The sequence below is a fragment of the Bemisia tabaci genome, chromosome 10, assembly GCF_918797505.1.
Source record: "Bemisia tabaci chromosome 10, PGI_BMITA_v3".
NCBI lineage: Eukaryota > Metazoa > Arthropoda > Insecta > Hemiptera > Aleyrodidae > Bemisia > Bemisia tabaci.
The window spans coordinates 20379852-20402590 of NC_092802.1; the positions used below are offsets into that span (position 1 = coordinate 20379852).

Below are 22739 nucleotides of genomic sequence, written 5' to 3' on the forward strand. Positions count from 1 at the left end.
TGTAGTTTCTCGGGGATTGAATGCTAGGAAATAATATTTTGGCTCGATAAAATCAGGGTTTAAACAAACATATCGTTCACAAGCGGGCACATGCTTCGTCAATTTTAAGAGCATGAGACGACTACGACAGGAAAACAACATTTTAAAGATGTAAATAAAGGAAAGTAGTATCAGAACGAAAACACAAACATAAGTGGTTTCAGAGTGTATTGCATCAAATTTCCTGTTCCCCATGTTTCCATCCAAAAAATGCCGTTATCGATACCCCTCCTTTAGCAAGGCCTATACTTGGCAAAATTTGGAAAGCGCATTACAGAGGAGACTAACAGCATTTTGATTCATGGAGCGTGCCTCTGCAGAAAAGACGTTTAGCCCTAGGACGCCTTGAATAAGTGCTGATAAACAATTATGTGAAAGGTATAAATACTTAGATTCAAAGTAGGTTTCATAGCTAGCGGGTAGTTTCGAATCGAGTTTAAATGGTTTGGGTTCATGATTAATAACTGGATTACATTTATTTACAATAAGGAACCACTATCTCAGGCTCTTCCACAAAAACACCTATCTGAATAGGGGAACCAATGGCACATATATTGTTTCTGTGAGCCAGAAATAGTAATTCCTTCTTGCAAAATGTGGGCCAACTGTGCAAGAACTCACACGTTTACTACAAAATTTGGCGAGGCAGTTATTTCAAAATCTAAGAGAGAAGAAACCGAAGGCTCAATTAATGCTCTGGGGAAATAATCGTCTAGTGTTCCTGGCAACTCTGAGAAAATGGATTGATACAGTCAGTGCTGTTGCCAACTTAAGATGTTCTATTACGATTAAATCAATTTTTAACTTTGAAATTACTCTGTCGGAGAATATGCATTTTTTTTCAAAAATACACGTCGATAGAAGAAACACTTGTTTCGTACTTAGGCGCGTTGATTTCAAGTTTTCACGACTCCACTCCGTTTTATGATTTGTGTTCCACGCGGAATTTTTATGAGAAAACCCTGTATCGCGGTGCTTCAACTGGACGGTGGTTTTTTTTTTTTTTTTTTTTCTTACAAGTTTCAAAAAGCCCCTATTAGCTTATCCCACGCTTACCACCAGTCCCATCAGGTGACTATTGTCTGAGATCATCAAACTCAGGTCGCCTGGCCGGGACTTCTTGGTTAGAGGGCCAGCGCTACAACCATACTTTACTACCATAAAGGTAACATTGTGACTGGGACTAGAAAAAGTGGGGGAGGAGGGGGCTAAAATCCACTATGGACACTGTAATATCAACGATATTTTTTCCCCTGTGAATTACGCATTTCATGCTGAAAAACCGTGCAGCGCAAAGTAGATCGTCTCAATGAGAGAGGTCGGACAAAATTTATAAACTTTAAAAGCTCATAACTCTGTTCACACAAAACTTTGAGGTTTTGAAAGCGCTTCCGTTGGTTTCCTCGTGGAGTTTTCTTCCAAAAACTTCATTTAAAATTTAAAATGTGACGATTTAAAAATTAAGAATTGCAGTATGTATGTATATGCCGCTTTTATAACGCTCTTTGGCACTCTGCGACACCTAGCCGCCAAAGTCCCCTATCCTCCCGAAGCCCTTCAGGGAGTTGGCAAACCCTCATTTCTTCTAAAATCCCCTGTCGCCACCCTTTCACTGGGCGTCCCCTTCGTCTCTTCCCAGGAGGAACCCTATCAAGCAACATCTTTGGCAGCCTTTCGTCCGTCATTCTATTGACATGACCATACCAGACAAGCTGTCTGGTCATGACGTCAAATATGATGTCATTTTCAATTCCCATAATCTGACGCACTCTTGCATTGCGTCATTGTAGTAAGAATTGCAGTATTAGTTGAAAATTTCATGTCCGACGTCTCTAATTGACTCGATCCACTGTGCGGCGAAAAGAAGAGGCCGGCCTGCGAAAAATCTGTTTCGGCAATGCCGCAGTGAAAGGACTTGCAACTCAATTAAGCGCAATTCGATCAACGGTGCAAGCGAGTTCGCGCCAGAGAAAAACCTCCTGAAAAATCGTTAAGTTTATTAAAATAAATAACAATGGATACGACTGCACCAACGCTTGCACCACCATGCCGCGCCGTCGTTGAATTTACTGCGATGTTGCCAAAAGTATTACTTCATTTAACGTAAATCGAGAGACAAACTTCCTAATTACTTTCATACTTTGAGATTTCAACTGATGATATCTTTTGATTGGGATAAATAATTGAATATTCACCTAAATTTACAACTCTCTTTACATGATTTTTTTCTTGGTAGGAGTATAAATACAAAATAAAAATACAATTCTGAAGAAGTACAGAAAAGGAACCATGACCATTTTGCACTAACTTACAGGATAACTTCAATATATTGAATCAGTAAATTCGAAAACACACCAACTCGGAAAAAAAAAATTTCAGGAAACACCTAAAACTGCGCAGCGGGCAGAGAAGTCAGTTTTAAAAAAAATTTTTGGTGCCAAAAACAAGTACTTAGAGACTTTGTAAAGCACCAAGTTGAAATCGATACACCATGTTTGATGACAGAGAATTAAGGGTTTCAAAATTTCCGAGTTGGTCTGTTTTCGTTCTCACCGACTTTCAGATACTGATTTTTCATAGTCTGCCCTGAAAAATGTACATTTTTCGACCTGAATAACGCTTGCATCTTTATATAACTTGCTGGTACAAGGTATACTGAACCGCAAAATCGGTTGGTAACCCGTTTCCCTTGAAATGGCTAAAAATTGGTATTTCCAATGAAATACTTCGATTCTTCACTTGTCCTGTCGCTGTTTCAAGCACTTCCGGTTGCAATTTCGAAATTTCCTTTTGCGTGCAGATGCTTCTATCCGTAAGTGTTACTAAACCGTAAAAAAGTGAAAATCGAAAAAAACCCGAGTTGGTGTGTTTTCGAACTCACTGATTCGATTGTCTATATTGCCTTTACATCAATCAACATGGCAACACCGCGTTGTTTCGCTATTTTCAAACCCACTTCCTCCGGTGTCTCTGATACCGGGGTTCTTCCTCTTCGCGTCGGGTTTTTATTGCGTGGGTGGTAATCGCGGTATTTTGGTTCTTAATCAAACCGCCGCGGGGTATTTAATGATGCCGAGGCCTGAACGCTTCGATAAGGGAGCGACAGCTTTTCAAACGGCTTGATTGCCCCGCGCGTCGCACGACGAATACCTGGACAGGTCATTACGACCTCTGATGCTCCGGGAAATTTAGATTGAAAAAAACCGAAAGCGATCGAACGCGCATAAGAGCAACTTGATAATACGAATATAAATTAAAATATAATCATATTCTCAAGGTTCATAAAAGATAAAGTATTCTTCGGGGAAAACAAGGCCAAAAAGTTCAAATATTTCAATTATTATAGTCAAAATTTTGAGCTCTAATGAGTACCAGTACAAGAATGATGGAGAGGGGAGGGGAGGGGGGGAATAAAGAGGACCTCGCACTATTTTACCACCTTGTTAGAATCATTAATACTATAATATTAATTTTTGGTAAAAATGCGTACATTTTAATATTCGAAACGTTGCACGGCCCAATAATCATTATCAATGGTACGTAAAAGCACCCCTAAATACGCTCGAAAAGTGTGCGAGTCTCATGCGATAATTATTAAACCTGCAAGTCTTCTTTGCAGACAAATCGTCACCAGTGACGTGGCGTGAATTGCGATATATCGATTGTTATGCCATTTAAACCAATGGTGAATATTCGATTGTTAAGGTGACCCTGTTAATCGATTCTTTTCCATAGGTTTAAATGGCAGATCATTCGATATATCGCAAAGCACGCCACGCCACTGATCGTCACCTACCTGACATGAGGGCGTAATTACACTCTACAATGAACCCTGTCTTCCATACATTTCAAAGCTTTTTCGGACTCATTTCAATGTGTGGTTACGCCCTTATGTTAGCCAAGCGACGAAATAAGTGATTTAATAACAGACAGGAAGTCCCTCTGAGGTTGAGGACAACTTACGCGCCTTCAATCTACGGAATATGCAACACAGGCCACATTCGGACACGAATAGTTGCATCAAATAGTTTTCTTTGAACATTGCGCTAACCGGCAACTTATTCAGGTTTGAGGATCGTCAGAATATTCCGTTAATTTCACGAATCTCAACTGCATTGCTTTACAAAATCCGCTCATATTTCAGCATGCTCACAGCGTACGGCGTCATATTTTAGAGCGGGATTTTGAGAGAATATTGTTGAAACAAGAAAGAATACTTTAAAGTAAAGGACCAGTCACTATCAGGGTCATTTTCTACAACCCCGTGGGTCACACATCGGAAAATACACTGCACCACCTTTTACCAGTCTCCGTTAGCACTTGAGTGTCCAAAATCTAGAGTTGGCACCCGAAATTGGATGAATGGAAAAGCTTTACGCATAATTGTTCTTCTGCAGTTCGGTTGGCAGTTGGATCCACAATTTTTTCGGTATACAATGAAATACTTAGGTATCTTCGAAAGAGATGTTTTTCAAAATTCCTCTAGTACCCGAATAGAGAATGCAGGGGTCTACAATTTGATGCATTTCGTGTTTACGTGGAAACTCCTGAGTGCACTAAACACGAGGATACCCTCGGTTCATAAATTGAATAATTATTGGAGAAGATATGACGAAATGATCAGATCTGCTAAAATTCATGTGTTTGAAAGGGAAATGCCGCGAGGTGACGTCACCAGGCGGTGCATTTTCTCACTTTTAAATATATTTTTATACTATTTCCCATATCAGAAAAAAGTATAAAGAATACTGTGAAATCCGCTCTTTAAGCACTTTCAGACGAAGCAATAAAAAATGCGTGCAAAATCTCCATTGAACATAAACATCTGTAATCCTCATCTGTAAGCTCCCCTCAAACCCAACTATGCAACCAGCTTGGTCAACCGTTGTTTAAGACCATCAAACTCGAGTCGCCTAGCTGGGAATCGAATCCAAGACCTCCTGGATTATCGACATGAAATGCCACGAATAAAATATCACAAGCTTCCGTGAATTCATGCACACAGAAGATATACGTTCAAAAGGCAACACGGTTGCACATGTGTGGATCTTCAAGAAGTAAAAACACCGAAACAGCATTTGCACAACTTCTCCATCATTCTCAGTCGTTCTGAGCTAAACGTCACTTCTCGTTCTTCCTCCCCCACTGTAGCTTTCTCTAATTCGTGTGCGAGGACTACGGGAGAGGTTTGGACGTTAGCTCACAGCTGAGGCTGGGTCAAAGGATTATCGCGGAGAAAAGGGGTGAGTGTTTTAAGACAGAGCTCCGAGGAGGTGTTTTCGTATATGATGACTTGAAACGGACGATACAGCGCACAGTGCGGAATCCTGATCCTCATAGGGCGCCACAAATCACCCTAGGACTTAAGATTTTGGTATTTTTGCAGCCGTGAATAAAATCACTAAAATCAATAACAGAAACCGTTTTTTAGAAGTTCCGACTTAAAATCAACACCGAAGTTAAATGAAAACGATGCTTTTCCCAAAAAACTGGCAGATTTAACTGGGAGGAGAATTTGGAAAACAAATTCTATCTACAAGAAAAAAGATCTAACTTTGACCCAAAGAACAGGCTCTTGCAGTCGAGCGGTTAAACGCTGGGGCATTCCGTCAGGGCTACACAAGTGGAATGAAAGATTTGAAACATATTTTCAGGGGCTGCGTTTGCGACACGCACTAAAAAACACCAAAACCATTTGTCTTTCATTTAATTTGGCTCTATGGTCCGGGAAATATTTGTCTATGTTTTTCGCAATTTTCTGAAAGCCCACGAAATATTTCACATGAAATTTCAAGATTTTGAGTTCGTAAGTTAGAATTTAGTAGCCAACGTGCGTTAAGTCGGGTTGCGTGTTGCACCAAACAGCATATCTCTTCGAGGAAAAATTGTACTCAAATGAGCTTTTTCCCTCTGTATTGAGATTTCCAGTTGTCTGGATTCCTAACGCAATTTGACTAGAAAATTCCAGCTTACTGTCTTCCGACTCGTGCGTCTACCGCAATCAGTTTGTTTTTTGAGTTTCATCAAAAATTGCAACTCCGCGTCCCTCAAGTTTTCATGATATGTATCTCGAAATACCCCCACTTCCATTCTCCGACCGCACGAAAAATAAACAAATAAAATTTTGTAAGTTAGAATTTTATGGCCAACGTGCGTTAAGTCGGGTTGCGTGTTGCGGCAAACGGCATATATCTTCGCGGAAAAATTGTGCTCAAATGAAATTTTTTTGGCCTCTGTAATGAGATTCCAATTTTCTGGATTCCTGACTCAAGTTGACTAAAAAATTGCAACTTACTGTCTTACGACCCGTGCGTCTACCGCAATCAGTTTGTATTTGAAGTTTCATCAAAAATTGCAACTCCGCGTCCCGCAAGTTTCCACGATACACTGGAAAAAAAAGTCGCTTGGATCTAGAGTCATCAAGTGAACGTGCCGGAGGGGGAGGGGTGCATAAGACGCGTTTACCTACTCGTGTTGAATACATGTTTGCGAAATCCCTGTCAACACTACTAGGAAAATTTCACGGAACTTTGCTTCTCCATTTATAAGAAATGAACCAAAAAATTATGAAAGAACAAACATAAATGTTGTACAGTGGACTCTTTATAATTCGAAATTGAAGGGAATCGGCTTTTTCTTCGAATTAGCGAGGTTTCGAAATGAAGAGAGTTCGAATTAAAGAGATTCATTTGGAGAAATTTCGAATTAGAGAGGCAAATGGACGGATTTACGTCAAAAGGAACCAAAAATATCAGTTTATTTCTTTACGGAGGTAAAAATTACACTAAGCTATCATTAAGTATTAATTATTTATATTCAATTTTAAAGCTATTAATTACATGTTTACATTTTGACAATCCTATCAGCTCTTTCAGACACCCAGGTACATAAACAGTTGACTTCGCATTGTAGAGGGAATGTACCGTCTTATTTCGAATTATAGAAGGAGGACCATATTTACTTCCCACACTTCGAATTACAGAGAGAATTTTCGTCGCAATTTCGAATTAGAGAGGGCCGCGCCAGCTTAAAAATTTCGAAATAACGAGGGGAGAAAAATGCATTGATTTTCTTCGAAATATCGAGAGATTTTCAAGGGAAACGGACTTTCCTTCGAATTAACGAGGTTTTCGAATTATGGAGGTTCGAACTATCGAAAGTCCACTGTACAATAATTTTAACTTCCGCCGCTGCGCCGCGCTGATCGCACCCTGTTTGACGCAATGCGTGAAGTATGCCTGCAGTCTTGTAGGCGCTATGCGTTTCTCGCCAACCGCTCCTGACCGCACTGTGTTTGGCGCAATGGGGGAAGTATTCATGCAGTCTTGTAGGCGCTAATATGTGTTACATGCCGACCGCCGCGCCGAAGGCTTGTCCTTCTCATCTCAAGTCCTCGTCATCATTCCTCTCTGCGCTAACTCAGGCCAAATTGCGTGTTTAGTTCCACATCCTCTCTTAACTTGACTAATTAAAGATGCTGTCTCTTGTATCACCGAAATACGACAAAATTAGAAAGTACTGTACTCTCAGGAAAGAGAAATTGTGCCCCCTTTTCTCTAGATCCCTGCACTCTAGATCCAAGCAACTTTTTTTTCCAGTGTATGTATCTCGAGATACCTCCACTTCCATTTTCCGACCGCACGGAAAATAAACAAATAAATTATAAAAAAATACCGGGAACAAGAGTAACAAAGCGGGCGACGATGTAGGATAGCGCGAGACAATGATTAAAAAATGAAATGAAGACATTTAGGCAGCGGGGGCGGCGCGACTGTTTACACGAACGATAAGGGCGGCACCGGGGATGAGTCGGGAAGCGGCTTTTCCCTCTCGGCCCCCCCTCGTCACTCCCCTCGCATAACAACGTAACTGCAATTGAGGATGAGCCCCACCATCCGTATGAATCCATGTTTCCCGGGGCTCATGTGGGGGCACTTATACAGGTCTGCGTTTTTCACGCAGTCACTTTTCACTCCAATCTGCATCCGAAATAAGATATTCAGCCCTCTCCGCGCCCCGTTGAATGCACTCTTTTCGCGAGTCGCAATCAAAGAATTATGAAAAGGAGGAGAGTTCTGCCGTGCTAAGGAAAACGCCGTATGAGCCTTCAGGCGTTACCAAATTTCCTTTCACAAATCAATAATTTTCAGGAAAATTTGTGAATATTTTTCTTTCAATTTCTCAGGTTATTTTGTTTGTAATTTGATCTAAAAAGACAGAAAGTGTCAAGGAAAAATACTGACAATTTTCCATAACAATGAGCATTTTACCAGAGGAAGTTTGGCAACTCTGGAATGTTCATACGGCGTTCTTCCTTAGTTCGGCAGAGTTTCCCTCCTGGACTTAAAAACGTAACTCCAATCCGGAGTTGCCAAATTGACTCGAACGATTCGGATAAATACACAAGTACAGCTACACAACTTCTGCCCGAATGTTTTCTGATTTTAGTGTGCAATCAAAGGAAAACTCATAGAACTTTTCAGTTAGAAATACCTAATCGTTGTCTCGTAAAATACGATTGGAGGGAAACAATTTTGCAACGTTGAAAAATAGTCATGCTTTTTCATCCACGAATTGTCGGCAATTTGCGCTCGCTAGACGTTTGCTTCGGACTGGGTCTCGCGTGGCGTGTTGAGTTTTTTAGTGAACTCGGAGAGTAAATAGATGACGCGATAAAAACTGCGCGTTTAGAGATGGGAGTAATATAGTTCCCGAGGAAGTGTTGAAGTCCTGACGGGCCTTTTAATTCTTTATACACGATGTCCGGATGGTAAATTTTTATTTACGAAAGGTGGCGATGAGCACTGGAGCCTCTGAGCACCCAATACGGTTATAGACATTTGGGATCAAAGCTGGTTTTCTTTTTTTCGTAGTAAAGCCTTTTGGCGAACTCTTTAAAAATGTCCTTTTCGTCCGGAATCTAGTAAAGTCACGGTTGCGGGGGTTGCCACAGTCAGGGAAAACCGGGAAATGTCAGGGGATTTTCAAAAGTCAGGGAACTCGGGAAATTTCAGGAAAAATAACGAATACTTGTTAGGGACAATTTGTTAAATCACCTTCATTTGCTTTCTAGAATGGGTTTGAGGTTTCTAACAACAAAGTTTGGCTAAAAACCATTTTCAATTATTACCTTCTTGACCATTCGTCACATCTTCAATTGTCAGAGAATTGCACCAAAATGTGTGAAGGAAATGTCAGAGAATTTTATTTTCTAAATTCTGCGGCAACCCTGAGTCACATACATGGGGGTTGTCACTATTAAGAAGAACTATAGAAACATATTACCAAGTTACCGTATGAAGAACTCGTCACTTCGAAAACAAAACGCTTTCCCTCCGTTACACTATCAAAATACCACCACCAATACACGAGGGTCAATAAGGGGATCCGCTAACCAAATTAGACTGATATTCCGGGAGCTCCGTAGCGGAGCCACTTCAAAACTTGTGTCTTCGGCGCCTCTTAGACTCCGCGGGTTTGTTCCCCCGCGGCACAAACAAATTGTTTAACGGGCTTATCAATTAGGACTCACAATTGTTTGTACAGCGCAGAGCGAGTTGCCTCGGACTAGATGCCGCTTGCGTCGGGTTGGAGGGAAATCATCGAGTTTCGAAGTGTGAAATTCGAGCGGTTGACTGTTCGCGTTGGCAATGGGTTTCCAAGTTTTGGGCCCCTGAGCGGTAGGGGATAGGCCACCCGTTGTGCAAGTGTCCTCTTGGATTTGCGTTACGTTGAATCGGTCCTTTCCGAGGAGGAAGAACTATCGACTGGCTCTAGTCCATAACCGGAAACAAGAGATCCGCTTCACAGTAGCATTCGTAATGCTACTCTGAAGAAGAGGTTTCAGGACATTCCGTCACCGATTTTTTGTCCGGGCGCCTGTTTGGTCCAGTAATTTACGTCCACGCGTAAAATAAGAAACAGTGACTTGGTCCAAAGATTACATTTCAGTCCGTATGTAAAATTATATTGAAAATATCGAATTAGAAAATTGAGAGAGAAGAAGGTGTTGTTATGGTAACTCATTTTTTAAATGAAATGTTACTTGATTGATCTTTCAAATTTTCATTGGTGAATATTTGGTTTTATCTCTATCTATAAAATTGTTGATTTAAAATATGTATACCGTACATATAAAACTTTTTTTAAATGATAATGTTACTTCATTTTAAAAAACATTATATTTTTAAAACGTGGCAAATATTTGTAAAACATTTTCCAAGCGATGGCATCGATATTAATCTCAATGAGCCGTACTTGTGTTGAAAGGAACTACACAAAAATGAAAAAGAGAGAGAAAAAACAAAGAAGGACGCAATCTTTGGTTTTAACCCACTTTTACATCGATCTTTTACAGTCAAACACGTCCAATTTTGAGCGTTTGGTCGCGAATACACCACGCTGCAGCGCTGTAAAAGCACAAAATATAAAATAAAAATTAAAAAGCTTTGGAAATCATTAAATTAGACACGGAGCCACCTTAATATTTTCAAAACACACGTCATATTTTCCTTTAATACATATTCTTTTCTTTTCATCAATTTAAATGAGACTAATCCGTGCGGCGCGTGCAAATATTTCAAAATCATGAGTTGTAAAACGTTGACTCCGCAAGTTTACATATTTGAGCCTAACACAGAGCAATATGCGCACTGGCGCCTAGAAAGCTAACGGGATACTTCACGCGTTGCGCAATGAATGAAGTATCCCTGTTAGGTTTGAAGGCGCCTATGCGCGTGTCACGCTGCAGCTGGTCGCCCGCCGCGTCGTTGAGTGCTACGGCGTTTCAAGCAACTATTTCGCGACATAGGTGTTGCACAGTAGCATAGGCGCTCCAACGCATCAAGAATGACAAGTTTCCTTTAAGGGTACAGAGCTTTCCTTGACAAATAAATCAAGATACTACGTTACAAAAAGAGGGTGGTAATCTAAAAAAACTCACTCAGTCCTAGCATCCGTTTTTAATAAAATTTAGCTAGCATAATTTTTGAATTTCATTAGAGAACAATGTGACTCGATTTAGGCAGAAACATTATTGAGTGTGCCGTCAAGAAGATTTTATTTTGAATCAAAAATAAAACAGCTGAATGAAAGCGGGTTTCTGCTTGATCTAAGTGACTTTTCTTTTTATTTTAGCATCCTTTTTTCTCTAAACAGGCATTATTTTCTTTATTGATTTATAAGGATATCTTCTCGGCGGTGAATTGGAGCATGTTTCTGCTTGAATCAAGTCACTTTTTCCTTTCATTAAGTTCAAAAAGCATGCTAAACGTTACTGGATCAGATACTTGGACTTAGCAAGTTTTTTTGTGACGTCCCTCCCACTTGGGAGTGACTCAGTCGTGGCTTGCGCTTGACATGCGCACGAAAGACCCATTTCCCAAAATGACCTCATCCTCGCGTTTTAAACGATTACCCTATTTGTACAGCATTTAGCAATCAGGTACTACAATTTCTGGCTCATCCGCAAAAACACTTACGAGCTTAAGGAGAATAATAGAATATATGTTGTACCTAAACCCAGCCAGAAATTTTAGCTCCTAATTGCAAGATGTACTCCAATAAGAAGCCCATTCCGTATACTCTGAAATGTTGCCATTGATTGTGACCGATGACGGTATACTTGACCCTTTCACGTCAATGACCCTCCCACATGGAAATGACTCAGTCATGGCGTGCGCTTGACACGCGCGCAAACACGACCCTTTTCCGAAGATGACCTCATCCTCGCGATTCCAACGATGGTTCGATTAAAAACTCCCATCCCAAAAAAATATATGATGGTCTCGAATAACTAGAATGTAAATGGGTTCTGTCGCACTCATTTTATCACTGTTAGCCGTCAAAACGTCAAGATGATGATGAGAGGAGTCATCTCTTGCGCGTTGGTCACGGTTTGTTTTTCATTCACTACTGTTCGTTAGGATTCATTTTACATGTGGGTTTATCACGGGAAGAGCGGTTGAATGCTCGTGCCTACAGAAGCTAACAGTATGACGTCACTTTGTTGATCGTATTCGATAGTGATTCGGTGTATCGTTTGGTTCAAAACGATATACACTGGTAATAAAAAACCTCTTGGACCAATGCCGCGATGCATTGACTTAAGAGTGCAGTTTCTTGTCGCCGGATTTAAGTCTTGAACTCTTGTTTCAAGCGAATTTTGCATTGATTCAATTCAAAATCCGCTTGAAACAGGAGTCCAGACTCTTAAATCCGGTGACAAGAAACTGCACTCTGGAACCAAGAGGTTTTTTTCCCAGTGTAACATAAACTCAACGGAAAATTTTAGGATTTCAGTTGTAAAAGCTGAAAATGAGAAACTTTGAGCACCCAAGCATGTAGCGGAAAAACCCCGTATTTTTCCATGAGATTAATCTCATCTGCAGGCTGATTTCTTATTTTCATCGATCCCGGATGTAGATCTGCAAATCTCATCAATGGCGCATATATGATCTAACTACCCGTGACTATACACTGTGATTCTATCCGATGGATGAGCGGTACATCAGCAGAATTGGAATACAGTGTTGAAAAATATTGCATGCTTTGAGAGAAAAATATTCGTTCTAACCAATTAGAAAACTTGATTCACCGAGTGAAGAAGACGAAGCGCTTAGGAAACCTAACTTCCAAAGAAAAAATGTATTGTGTTTGACTCAACTCCACCTAATCACTCTCCGTGGCGTAGTGGATAGCGGTGTCGATATTCAGTCGTATTGTAACCAATCCGTGCGATGATGGGTTCGAATCCCGCCGCGGCACTGCCGATCGACCAATGGAGATGTTGCATGTGAGAGGAATTTGCGATTTGACTACTGGTTTTTATGTAAAAGTTCGCGAGAAACACGATGGTGCCACTGGTTTTCTCTGAAATTAACTCACAAGCTCAAAACAAGCTCTCAAATTGAAGCCAAAATGGAGGGGATATCCCACGCTATCCTGGGAGTCCACCTCTACATCAAGACGAACTCTCCATGCAAAGATAGGGAGCAAATACATTAGCAGTAATGCCGTGTTTTCAGTTTTAGAGTCCCCAAATAAAGGGGCAGCCCTGTCAATGTATTTGCTCTCTATCTCCGCATGGAGAGTTTGTATTGATGTAGAGGTGGACTCTCAGGATAGCGTGGGATATCACCTCCATTTTGGCCTCAACTTGAGAGCTTTTTTTGAGCTTGGGAGATGATTTCAGAGAAAACCAGTGGCACCATCGATCGTGTTTCTCGCAAACTTTTACGTAAGAATCAACAGTCAAATTGCAAATTCCTCACACATGCAACATCTCCATTAGGGCCAGGAGATCCCCATCTATCAATGGATCTACAGCCGGATCTATTGAGTTTAGTTCGGAATCACTGTATCACCGATACGCAGCTCGCATCTATCAAGGTCAATAGAGGAGGAGAGTAAATAATCAGCCTGCTGCTCAGTTGAAAATCAGAACCTAAATATTGCCGAAAATATCAGCATGTATAAGAATAAGGATACACTTATGAACGAGGGTCTTCAAAGACTGCGAAACGTTTTCTTGTAAACTCTGGACACCGGGTACAATCAGAGAGAAGCTTCGAAGAAGTTCCTTCGTATTTAATACCAATGCTACTGATGCAGAGGCTGCGACAGCCTCCAAATGCGTGTAATACCACGTTTTGTTTTATTGAGGTAATTCGAGTTTTTGAACGTTAAGGTGATTTAAAGGGCGCCATTTTTTGTGTCAGAGCGGCATGCGATATATTGCATCAATTGGTTCCAATTTTTCAGCTACTCGTCATTTTTCTCCAATTTTGAGATCACAATTCTGTTGTCAGGAGACTAAAGTACTCACTTACCAGCTTTAACAAAGCAATTCAACGCAATAAAGGCGTGGTTTTTTTAGAGAGAAAATATCGCATTCGAGTGCAGTTTCGATATCAGTACCGAATGCGATGTTTTCTCTCTGGAAAACCACGCCTTTATTACGTTGAATTTCTTTGTTAAAATTGAAGCGAGTGCTTTAGTCTCCTGACAACAGTATTGCGATCTCAAAATTGGAGAAAAATGACGAGTAGCTGAAAAAATGGAACCACTTGATGCGATACATCGCATGCCGTTTCGGCACAAAATATGGCGTTCATCAAATCACCTTAATTGCTTTTTCTTCTGGAAGAACTAAAAAGTTTCGTATTATTGGTTTCAGAGCTCTTTCTGAGAACAGAACATGATGAGTCTTAAACATTTTCCATTCTCCGAAAATTCTCAACCGAGATCAATTTTTCCCAATTTCTGACTTTTTTTTAAAAAAAAAAAAATTGTATTTTTGAAACCGGGCACTTTTTTACAGAAGCACATAAACTTAAACAGAAAACAAATTTACAATCCTCCTTTTTTAACTGTACTGGTCTGGCTAACAGAACTAACAGGCGTAGGTACATCTACTGAATCGGCCCAGGGGCGCTCCTGCGGTTTTTTCTTCTTGAAAGGTTTCTTAACTTGTTTCGTTACTGCGGCCACCCCTCTTTTGGTTCCACGCCAGAGTACTTGAGCTTTGCGTTGGACATAGTTCCACACGCTCGGGTCGTCGTTGAGATGATACGTGTTGTTATGCTTGTCGCGGAAAACGAAATTAGACGAGCTGACCACCGTATGCTTTCCGATCCGGGCGTACAAGGGGCACCTGTCGCTCATCGCCCAGTATGACCACTTCCACCTCTCCCCGAACGTCTTCCCGTAGGTCAGATAGTCGGCATAATGACGGCAGTTGCAGGTGAGGAGGTTGTACGGCAGGACCACTCCGTTGATTCGCCTGGCCAGGGATAGAGCTGAAAATATCCCGTCAAAGAACTCGATAAAATGAAATATTCCAGCAGCCTGATTGTTGAAATTATGTGTTCGTCGGGTAGACATATATGTTAAAAGGCGAAGCGTGATTGGTCGGATATGTCTTATCACTGCCTCATCGTGCCTTTATCAGGTGGAATGGACGATATACAGAGCAACTTAAACTTCCCGATAAAATACCGGTTTAGGGGGAGAACGGACTTTTCGGAATATGGAGCTCTTGGAGATTTTGGTCACGGTAGATTAAACGCTGAACTCATGTGAGTTGAAATCTCTAGTCATATGATTTGGCGAAAACTGGATAGAGAAATTCTGCTCATATGAGTTAAATTCTATTCAGATAAGTTGAAATTCTATCCATACGAGTTGAAATTCTATTTATATGAATTGAAATTCTATTCATACGACTTTGATTTTCTACTCATTTGAATCAGTGAGTTCGAAAACGCAGCAACTCGGAAAAAAATAAATTTTCAGGAAACACCTAAAACTGCGCAGCGGGCAAAGAAGTTAGTTTAAGAAAATCCTTTTTGGAGCCAAAAAATACGTACTTAGAGACTTTGTAAGGCACCAGGTTGAAATCGATACACCATGTTTGATGACACAGAATTAAGCGTTTAAAAATTTCCGAGTTGGTGTGTTTTCGTTCTCACCGATTCATAGTCAGCACAGAAAAATTTATATTTTTCGACCTGAATAACGCTTGAATATTTTATAACTTGTTGGTACAAGGTATACTGAATCGAAAAAAGAAAACGGCAAACTCGGATGGTCACCCGTTTCCCTTGAAATGGCCAAAAATTAGTATTTCCAATGAAATACTTCGATTTTTCCCTTTCCCCGTCGCTGTTTCGAGCACTTCCGATTGTAATTTCGAAATTTCCATTTGCGTGCAGATGCTCCTATCCATAAGTGTTGCCAAACCGTAAAAAAGTGAAAATCGAAAAAAACCCGAGTTGGTGTGTTTTCGAACTCACTGATTCATTTGTGCCATAGAGTACATAGAATCGTAATGCAAGTGCGAGAGCTGGCGCCACTTTTAAGCATTTTCCAGGTCCCGAATCCCGAGATTCCTGTGCGACGCCGGGTCCCTTCTTCGATACATAATCGATTGTTTGCGATACACGAGGACCCGACCATATTCCACACCGCCATTTTGGATCGAATATGTATCGAAAAAGTGATCCCGCACACCGGGCTCGGAACTCGTCGAGCAGAACATGGCGCAAGCTCTCCCACGTACATTACTACTCTATGTACTCAATGATCTGTGCTCACAATGGACCACTAGACAAGGTACAGATTTCAACATTCTGATACATATTTCTTAACTAAAATTTTACGTAGAGCACGATGCGCTCAACGAAAATTACCGAAATCAACTCCTTACGAAGATATTTAATGATCCTTGGTGCGTGAATTCAAACCACCCGCTCATGAAAACTCAATGTTCTACGTGACTCACATCGCGCGCTAAACGTTATCATGAACGTTTCTGCGATAAAAAAATCTGGCAAACTCAATCTTGACGCTTTGGCTCAGCTATAGCAAATTACTTATAGTTTGAAAAACACAAGGTGGGAAATGAAAATTGCTCGATTGAGAAGCTTACTGAAACCGGTGCAGTGCGCGATTTAATTCACGTAGAGCTTTGAGTTTCTTGTGAGCGGGCAGTTCAAATTCCTCTTAACCAATGTGAAATAAAAACGTTAATATCTTCGTTTGGAGTTTGTTTCATTAGTTTTCGTTGCGCGAATAGTGCTCTACGTGAAATTCTGGTTAAGAAACATGTATCAGAATGCTTAAATGCGTACCTTGTCTAGTGGTCCATTCTTAGAGGGGTGCGTAAAGTGGCTTACTTTTCTCGAGTCCGATAGCGAAGCCGAGCTTATTGTACGGGATCACCCTGGTACGGAGGTCGGACCACATCTCGGTGGCCGGGAGGATGGTCGGCTTGACGTAGCGCAGAGCGAAGAGGGGCTCCATCTGGATCTGGAGAAGGTGGCTCTCGTTCACTGCCAGGGACACGTGGTACGGGGCCTTGAGCTTGCGGCTGCCGAGCGGGAAGGCGGCCGTGAAGAGCTGGTCGCCCTTCTTGATCTCCACCGACCCGAATGGTTGTATCTCCGAAGGGATCGAGATCTTCCCCACGGGGGACCTGAGGATGTGAGGGGGCTTGGTGTACTCGACCAAGAGCGATTTGGGCTTGGTGGGCACGCTGAAGACCGGCATCCAGTTGGACAGGATGAGGAGGCCGAGGACTCGTGCTAGCATCGCCGTTGTTTCCAGTCCCCGAGTAGCAGCGATCGCGATAAATAGCGATTTTATCGGTTGGTTATCACGGTTATATCGAGATATTATCGCATTAAAAATTGCGATACATGGAATTTAAATCGCTACACATCGCAGTTTTTGGTTCGAAACAATCGTGATCGATTTTCATCGATAAAATCGAGATTAAATCGGCATTTATCGAGATATTTATTTCGAAAATATCGCGATAATCTGTCGGACGATATATAACGATTTTATCGGTCGATTATCGCGATTGTATCGCTGGCAATATATCGAGATACTACCGCATTAAAAATTGCGATACATGGAATTTAAATCGCTACACATCGCAGTTTTTGGTTCGAAACAATCGTGATCGATTTTCATCGATAAAATCGAGATTAAATCGGCATTTATCGAGATATTTATTTCGAAAATATCGCGATAATCTGTCGGACGATATATAACGATTTTATCGGTCGATTATCACGATTGTATCGCTGGCAATATATCGAGATACTACCGCATTAAAAATTGCGATAGATGGAATTTAAATCGCTACACATCGCAGTTTTTGGTTCGAAACAATCGTGATCGATTTTCTTCGATTAAATTGACATTAAATCGCCATTTATCGAGATTTTTGTTTCGAAAATATCGCGATAGTTCGTCGGGCGATAAATAGCGATTTTATCGGTCGATTATCGCGATTGTATCGCTGGCAATATATCGAGATATTATCGCATTAAAAATTGCGATAGATGGAATTTAAATCGCTACACATCGCAGTTTTTGGTTCGAAACAATCGTGATCGATTTTCTTCGATTAAATCAAGATTAAATCGCCATTTATCGAGATTTTTATATCGAAAATATCGCGATTATTTGTCGGGCGATAAAAGCGCGATTTTATCGCGATAAGATCGAGGATATTCGCTCAGATGATGATGATCCTGGCAATTTTATTGCCGATAAAACCGCAATATATAGCGATTTTTCCGTCGAGAAATGCTACTTGGGTCGGCGAAGACAGAAACACAGGAAGCGCAAGGCGTTTGATGCATAGTCTGTGTGATGGATCACCGAGCTAGGGTTGCCGCAGAATGGGACAGTTGCGCTGGTAACAGAAAAAGTAAAAGTTGTTGTTTGTCACTAAGTTTTGCACCGATTTTAAAGGGAAGAATAATGCCGTAGGTTTCAAATTCAAAGGAGATCTCGAGCTTCAGAGTTTTTTAATCGTCAACTCGTGGTTCAAAGTCCACCTAGTTGAATAGGAGTGAACAGATTGGCCCAGATATTCCGGACCACATTTCACCAAAAACTGCTGTTTGTCAAACCGCCGTCAACACCTACCAAGCGGCGAGTAGGCCTTCGGCCATGCTCGGCAATCTTCGTAGCCAATCAGGTTGCCGCTCGCCGCCCGTAATCTCGAAGAAGGTTCGGCTCCTACACCACCCTACACTTTTCGAATTTTGGATTTTGGCATTCGGCCTGATTCTCTTTTCCTCTTTTCCGTAATTAATAACAATAAAAAATTCATTTAATCATTACTTAGCGGCACCTTGTCCAATTTGTGCCGAGCGCCTCTACAACTTTGCAAATTTGGACGTTACCTTTTGAACATTTCATCCCTTCCCTTTGAAATTACTTTGAATAAGTACACTTCACATATCACACGGGACTTTTATCTGCATATTTACTTGGCTTTATTCGCAAAGGATCTTTTAAGAAGTAAATTCTTTCGATAACTTATTGGGGATGGTCAAGTCACCAATTAGAGCCCGTCATTCCATGCCATTATTATTACAGGACTAGGTTTCTTACCTATAATTTGATGGGCACCGTGAGAATAATAGATAACCGTATTTGATCCGTGCCTTAAAAACTGAACTGCTGGTGGCAGAACCATCTTGGTGATGTTCATTAGGAATTTTAGACTTTATTCTATTTTTTCAGCAGATGAACCTTACATGGTAACTTGTAAAGTTTTGCCTCATTTTCCTTGAGTTCTACTTAGTTTGATGCCAAAAAACAAGAAAATTCATGGAGAAACGTGCCTTAAAGCACGTTCTTAATAATCTCACCTTAATAAGGTGATAGTTCCCCCTCATACTTACTATCAGAGTTCCAACGGAAAAAATCTTGTTGTCATAGGTAAATACGGTTTCCATTGCTTCTTCAGCTGTTAATAGACAACTATGCGGGTTTGCTGGAGAATTTGGTGACTGCTAGGATTGTTAATTAGTATCTCCGAAGCCTGGTTGTTATAGCTAAACTTAAAGCATTGGCTTCAACGCATCGCAAAACCAGAACCTTGGAGAGACCAGTGAACATCCATGAGAAAGTGAGTGAGGAGCAAGGTACCTAGCATTGTACATACGTCTGGTTTTCACAACTACCGTTCCTAGGGATTTAGGATTCAGATTCGCACATCAACCAGTAAGCTTTTCTCCCAATCATCTTGATATAGAGGCAGCTATGCAAGGCGCAGCCAGGTAGTCCAATGCTCAAGCCACTTAATCAACACAAATATTATCCTAACTTACAACAAAATGACTTGTTTCTTCTCTAACAATGGAACCAGAAAATGTTACTTTGAATGCGCGAGAAACTTCTTTGGTCGAGATGAAGAAACGTAAATGAAGAAATGAGTCCGGAACATCTCGACCAGGTACAGGCCGCTGTGTTTACATTAGGAGTCTGGAGTATCTCGCCGCAATTTCACTTGAAATCACCATGAACAGATCAACGGGGTAACTGATATTTGATTTTACGAAAGGGATAAATGTTAGACGCGGACGAAAGTTCTTTTGTCGAGGTGAAGAAACGCTAACGCTGAGAAATTGAGTCTGGAACATCTCCTAGAGGAAGTCCGCTCTGGGTACGCTTTGTTCATGTCCGGACTATGTCGCCGTTCGTTTGTTTACATTAGGAGCGAGTTTGACAACGATGACAGACTTTGGTTTTTGATGAAAATTTGGTCTGGAATATCTGGGCCAAACGCTAAAACCGTTGAGGAGTGTCTGAACACGTATTCGCTTGCTTTTCGTTTCCCGAAGAACAATTTTTTTTTTCATGACGCCGTGAACCAGAGAATTGTCCAAATGTTGGAGTCGGGACTGATAAGACAATTGATGGATCAATATTTCGCGAGGGGCAACATTGATTTTCGAGAATCGTGTGTTGTTAGCGAGGAGCAATCCTTGAGACCGTTCACCCTGAACGACCTACCTTTTGCATTCTTCACACTCGCTATAGGACTGACGCTCAGTTGTTTCGTGTTTGTTACTGAGCTTTGCACCGATTTGAAAGGGAGGAATAATGTCGTAGGTCTCAAATTCCCACAATTAATCCAGAAATCGAATTTTTTTTTTTCGCATTTCATAAGAAAAACACTGGGGAAAAAAACACATTGGATCTAGAGTCTAGACTCTTAAAAACATCGACATGAAAACATACATCAGATCTCTTGCATCTCAATCCAAGATCTTGGCTTGCTTTGCAGTCATACGCACTAGCATGGACTTACGCTCAGATTAGAGTGCTTGGTACTAGACTTTAGCAAACCGATTGAATAAGGAGGAATAATTACTGTCAATGTTTTCTAGAGTCTGACTCTAGATCCAATGTGTTTTTTTTTTCGCATTTAAGAAGAGCGTAAATCGATAACTACAATCATAATCCTTGATGTCTACTATACGAAAATAGTATGGATACACAAGGAGAGCACAGATTTTGAAAGGTCGGCACGGGAAAGATACGGGAATTCGAGATTTTGGTGATGAAATCTGAAAAGTAGCCTTGGGAGTATGCAATATCCTAGCGTAATCCAGTTACAAAGTTCCCGGTTCGATTCCTCGTGTATGTCCGATCAGTCCTCTCGTAATTCCACACTTGTATAATCTGGATTACGTTTTGCAATGAGGAACCACCATTTCTGGCCCATTTTAGAAACAACATACATGCCGTTAGTTTCCTTGTAAAGATATGTGCATTTATGGGAGAGCCAGAGATAGTGGTTCCTTACTGCAAGATTTAATCCATCTAATTTCCATTCGATTTCGGTTATACATGTTTCTGCCTAAAAGTGTTTGTTTGGCATTTCAAAGCAGCCTATTGAACGAGCCGTTTGATGTATCAGACTTTAGAGAAAACATGACATGACATGGATTGCATTTTGCAAAAAGGAACCAGGAACATTGCAACGTTGCTAAGATTAAGCAACTTCTTTTGGCTTGGAAGAAATACCTGCTTATCTATTAACAGTCTCTATTTTACTCGCTAAAAACTGTAAATTTAAGGCAAAATTACCCTGTAAATTTCATCTTTTTTGATGGTTTCAGTATTCTCATTGCAAAGGATGAAAATGCACAATCTTAGCATCATTGCAATCTTCTGGTTCCTTTTTGCAAAATGCAATCCACATGTCTTTCGAGTGCAGACCTTGCCTGATAGCCCATTTCGTTCACTGAGAGAAAAATCTCGGTGTATACACTAAGAAAAGGGTAAAATTACCAAGAATTCAGGGTTCTATTTGATCCCAGTTTTTTCTTGGTAAAATTACCATTTATGGAATTGGTAATTTTACCGAGAAATCTCGGTAAAATTATTGAACTTTCTCAATAATTTTACTGGACCTTGGTAAAAACGCCAATATTTTTTGTCGACTGTTGTAGAATTACCGAGATAAGATTGCAAAGTTACCGGGAATTGATTACCAATAAAAGTGGTATTCTTACCTGAAAAAAACAGTAAAAATGCCGGTTTTTAAGTAAGCTAACCTGTCTGTCTTGGTAAAATTACCAATAATTGGTAAAAAAATGAGATGGTACAGATACCAACGGACCTTGGTAAAAACGCCGAGAATTTTTTTTCAGTGTAAAAGAAAATGTACCTGTTTCAAATCCAGAAAATAAGAACACTGAAAAATCACTATGAGCGCGTATCCACGTATCGGAAAATCTAGAGCGACAGAAGTTGTATGCACTGAATTTCGGAAAAAAAATGAACTGAAATCCATCGGCACGATACGTCGACCGTTTACCCTTGTGTTGCCCTCGCTAGACTGCGTAGCATGCGTGATTCTCATTGATTCTCGGACGTTGCGAAATCGCAATCACGCACACAATACCTCACGCTGACGTCATGGTCTCGCAAAACATTCTATGCATTACAGAACGTCAAAGGGCTTCGTGTCGCGGAGGACATCAGTGAGTCACACGGCAAGGTGACATCCAAAATATTTTGCCGTGAAAACACGTAAAAGTGAGACACTTTCAGATCATCATAGTTATGAGGGGCAAGTCGGTTTTGCCCCTCGCAAAAATGGGGGGCACCTCATAATTAACGCTTTTTGTTTTATCGGGTTTGATAAGGGAGTTTCGTGCCCTCTCTAAGTGATTGTGATCGCGATAAATAGCGATCTGATCGGAGAATGTATCACTATTTTGTAGACGTAAATTTGTTGCAATATTTTCCGGGGAAAAATTGCGGTAAATTGCGATTTTACCGTCGGCTATTTATCGCAATATCATAGAACAAAAAATAGTGATAATTTTTAATTTAATCAACGCGATTTTGTAGAGATTTTTTTTTTTTTTTTGTTTTTG

General features: G+C 40.7%; 2 protein-coding genes across 4 annotated transcripts in view; one reads left to right on the forward strand and one right to left on the reverse strand.

Annotated features, from left to right (window-relative positions):
• LOC109036906 (uncharacterized) overlaps positions 1-22739 on the forward strand; it is a 359096-nt gene that overhangs the window by 219716 nt on the left and 116641 nt on the right. The gene's annotated exons all lie outside the window — the stretch shown is intronic.
• Positions 14385-22654, reverse strand: LOC140225595 (uncharacterized). Of its 2 annotated transcripts, XM_072304989.1 has the most exons (3): positions 22025-22654; positions 16716-18247; positions 14385-14837 (listed from the first exon to the last, which is right to left on the reverse strand). In XM_072304989.1, exons 2-3 carry the CDS (start codon positions 17128-17130, stop codon positions 14389-14391), a joined length of 864 nt encoding a protein of 287 aa, XP_072161090.1. In that variant the 5' UTR covers positions 17131-18247; positions 22025-22654; the 3' UTR covers positions 14385-14388. The 2 variants fall into 2 exon arrangements, with proteins under 2 accessions (XP_072161090.1, XP_072161091.1); XM_072304990.1 differs by lacking the exon at positions 22025-22654 and having other exon boundaries at positions 16716-18384.

Coding starts and splice junctions, on each gene's coding strand:
- LOC140225595 (XM_072304989.1), bottom strand. CDS start 17,130: ATGCTAGCACGAGTCCTCGGCCTCCTCATCCTGTCCAACTGGATGCCG. Junction 14,838..16,715: donor CGCTATCGGACTCGAGAAAA/GTAAGCCACTTT, acceptor GGATATTTTCAG/CTCTATCCCTGGCCAGGCGA.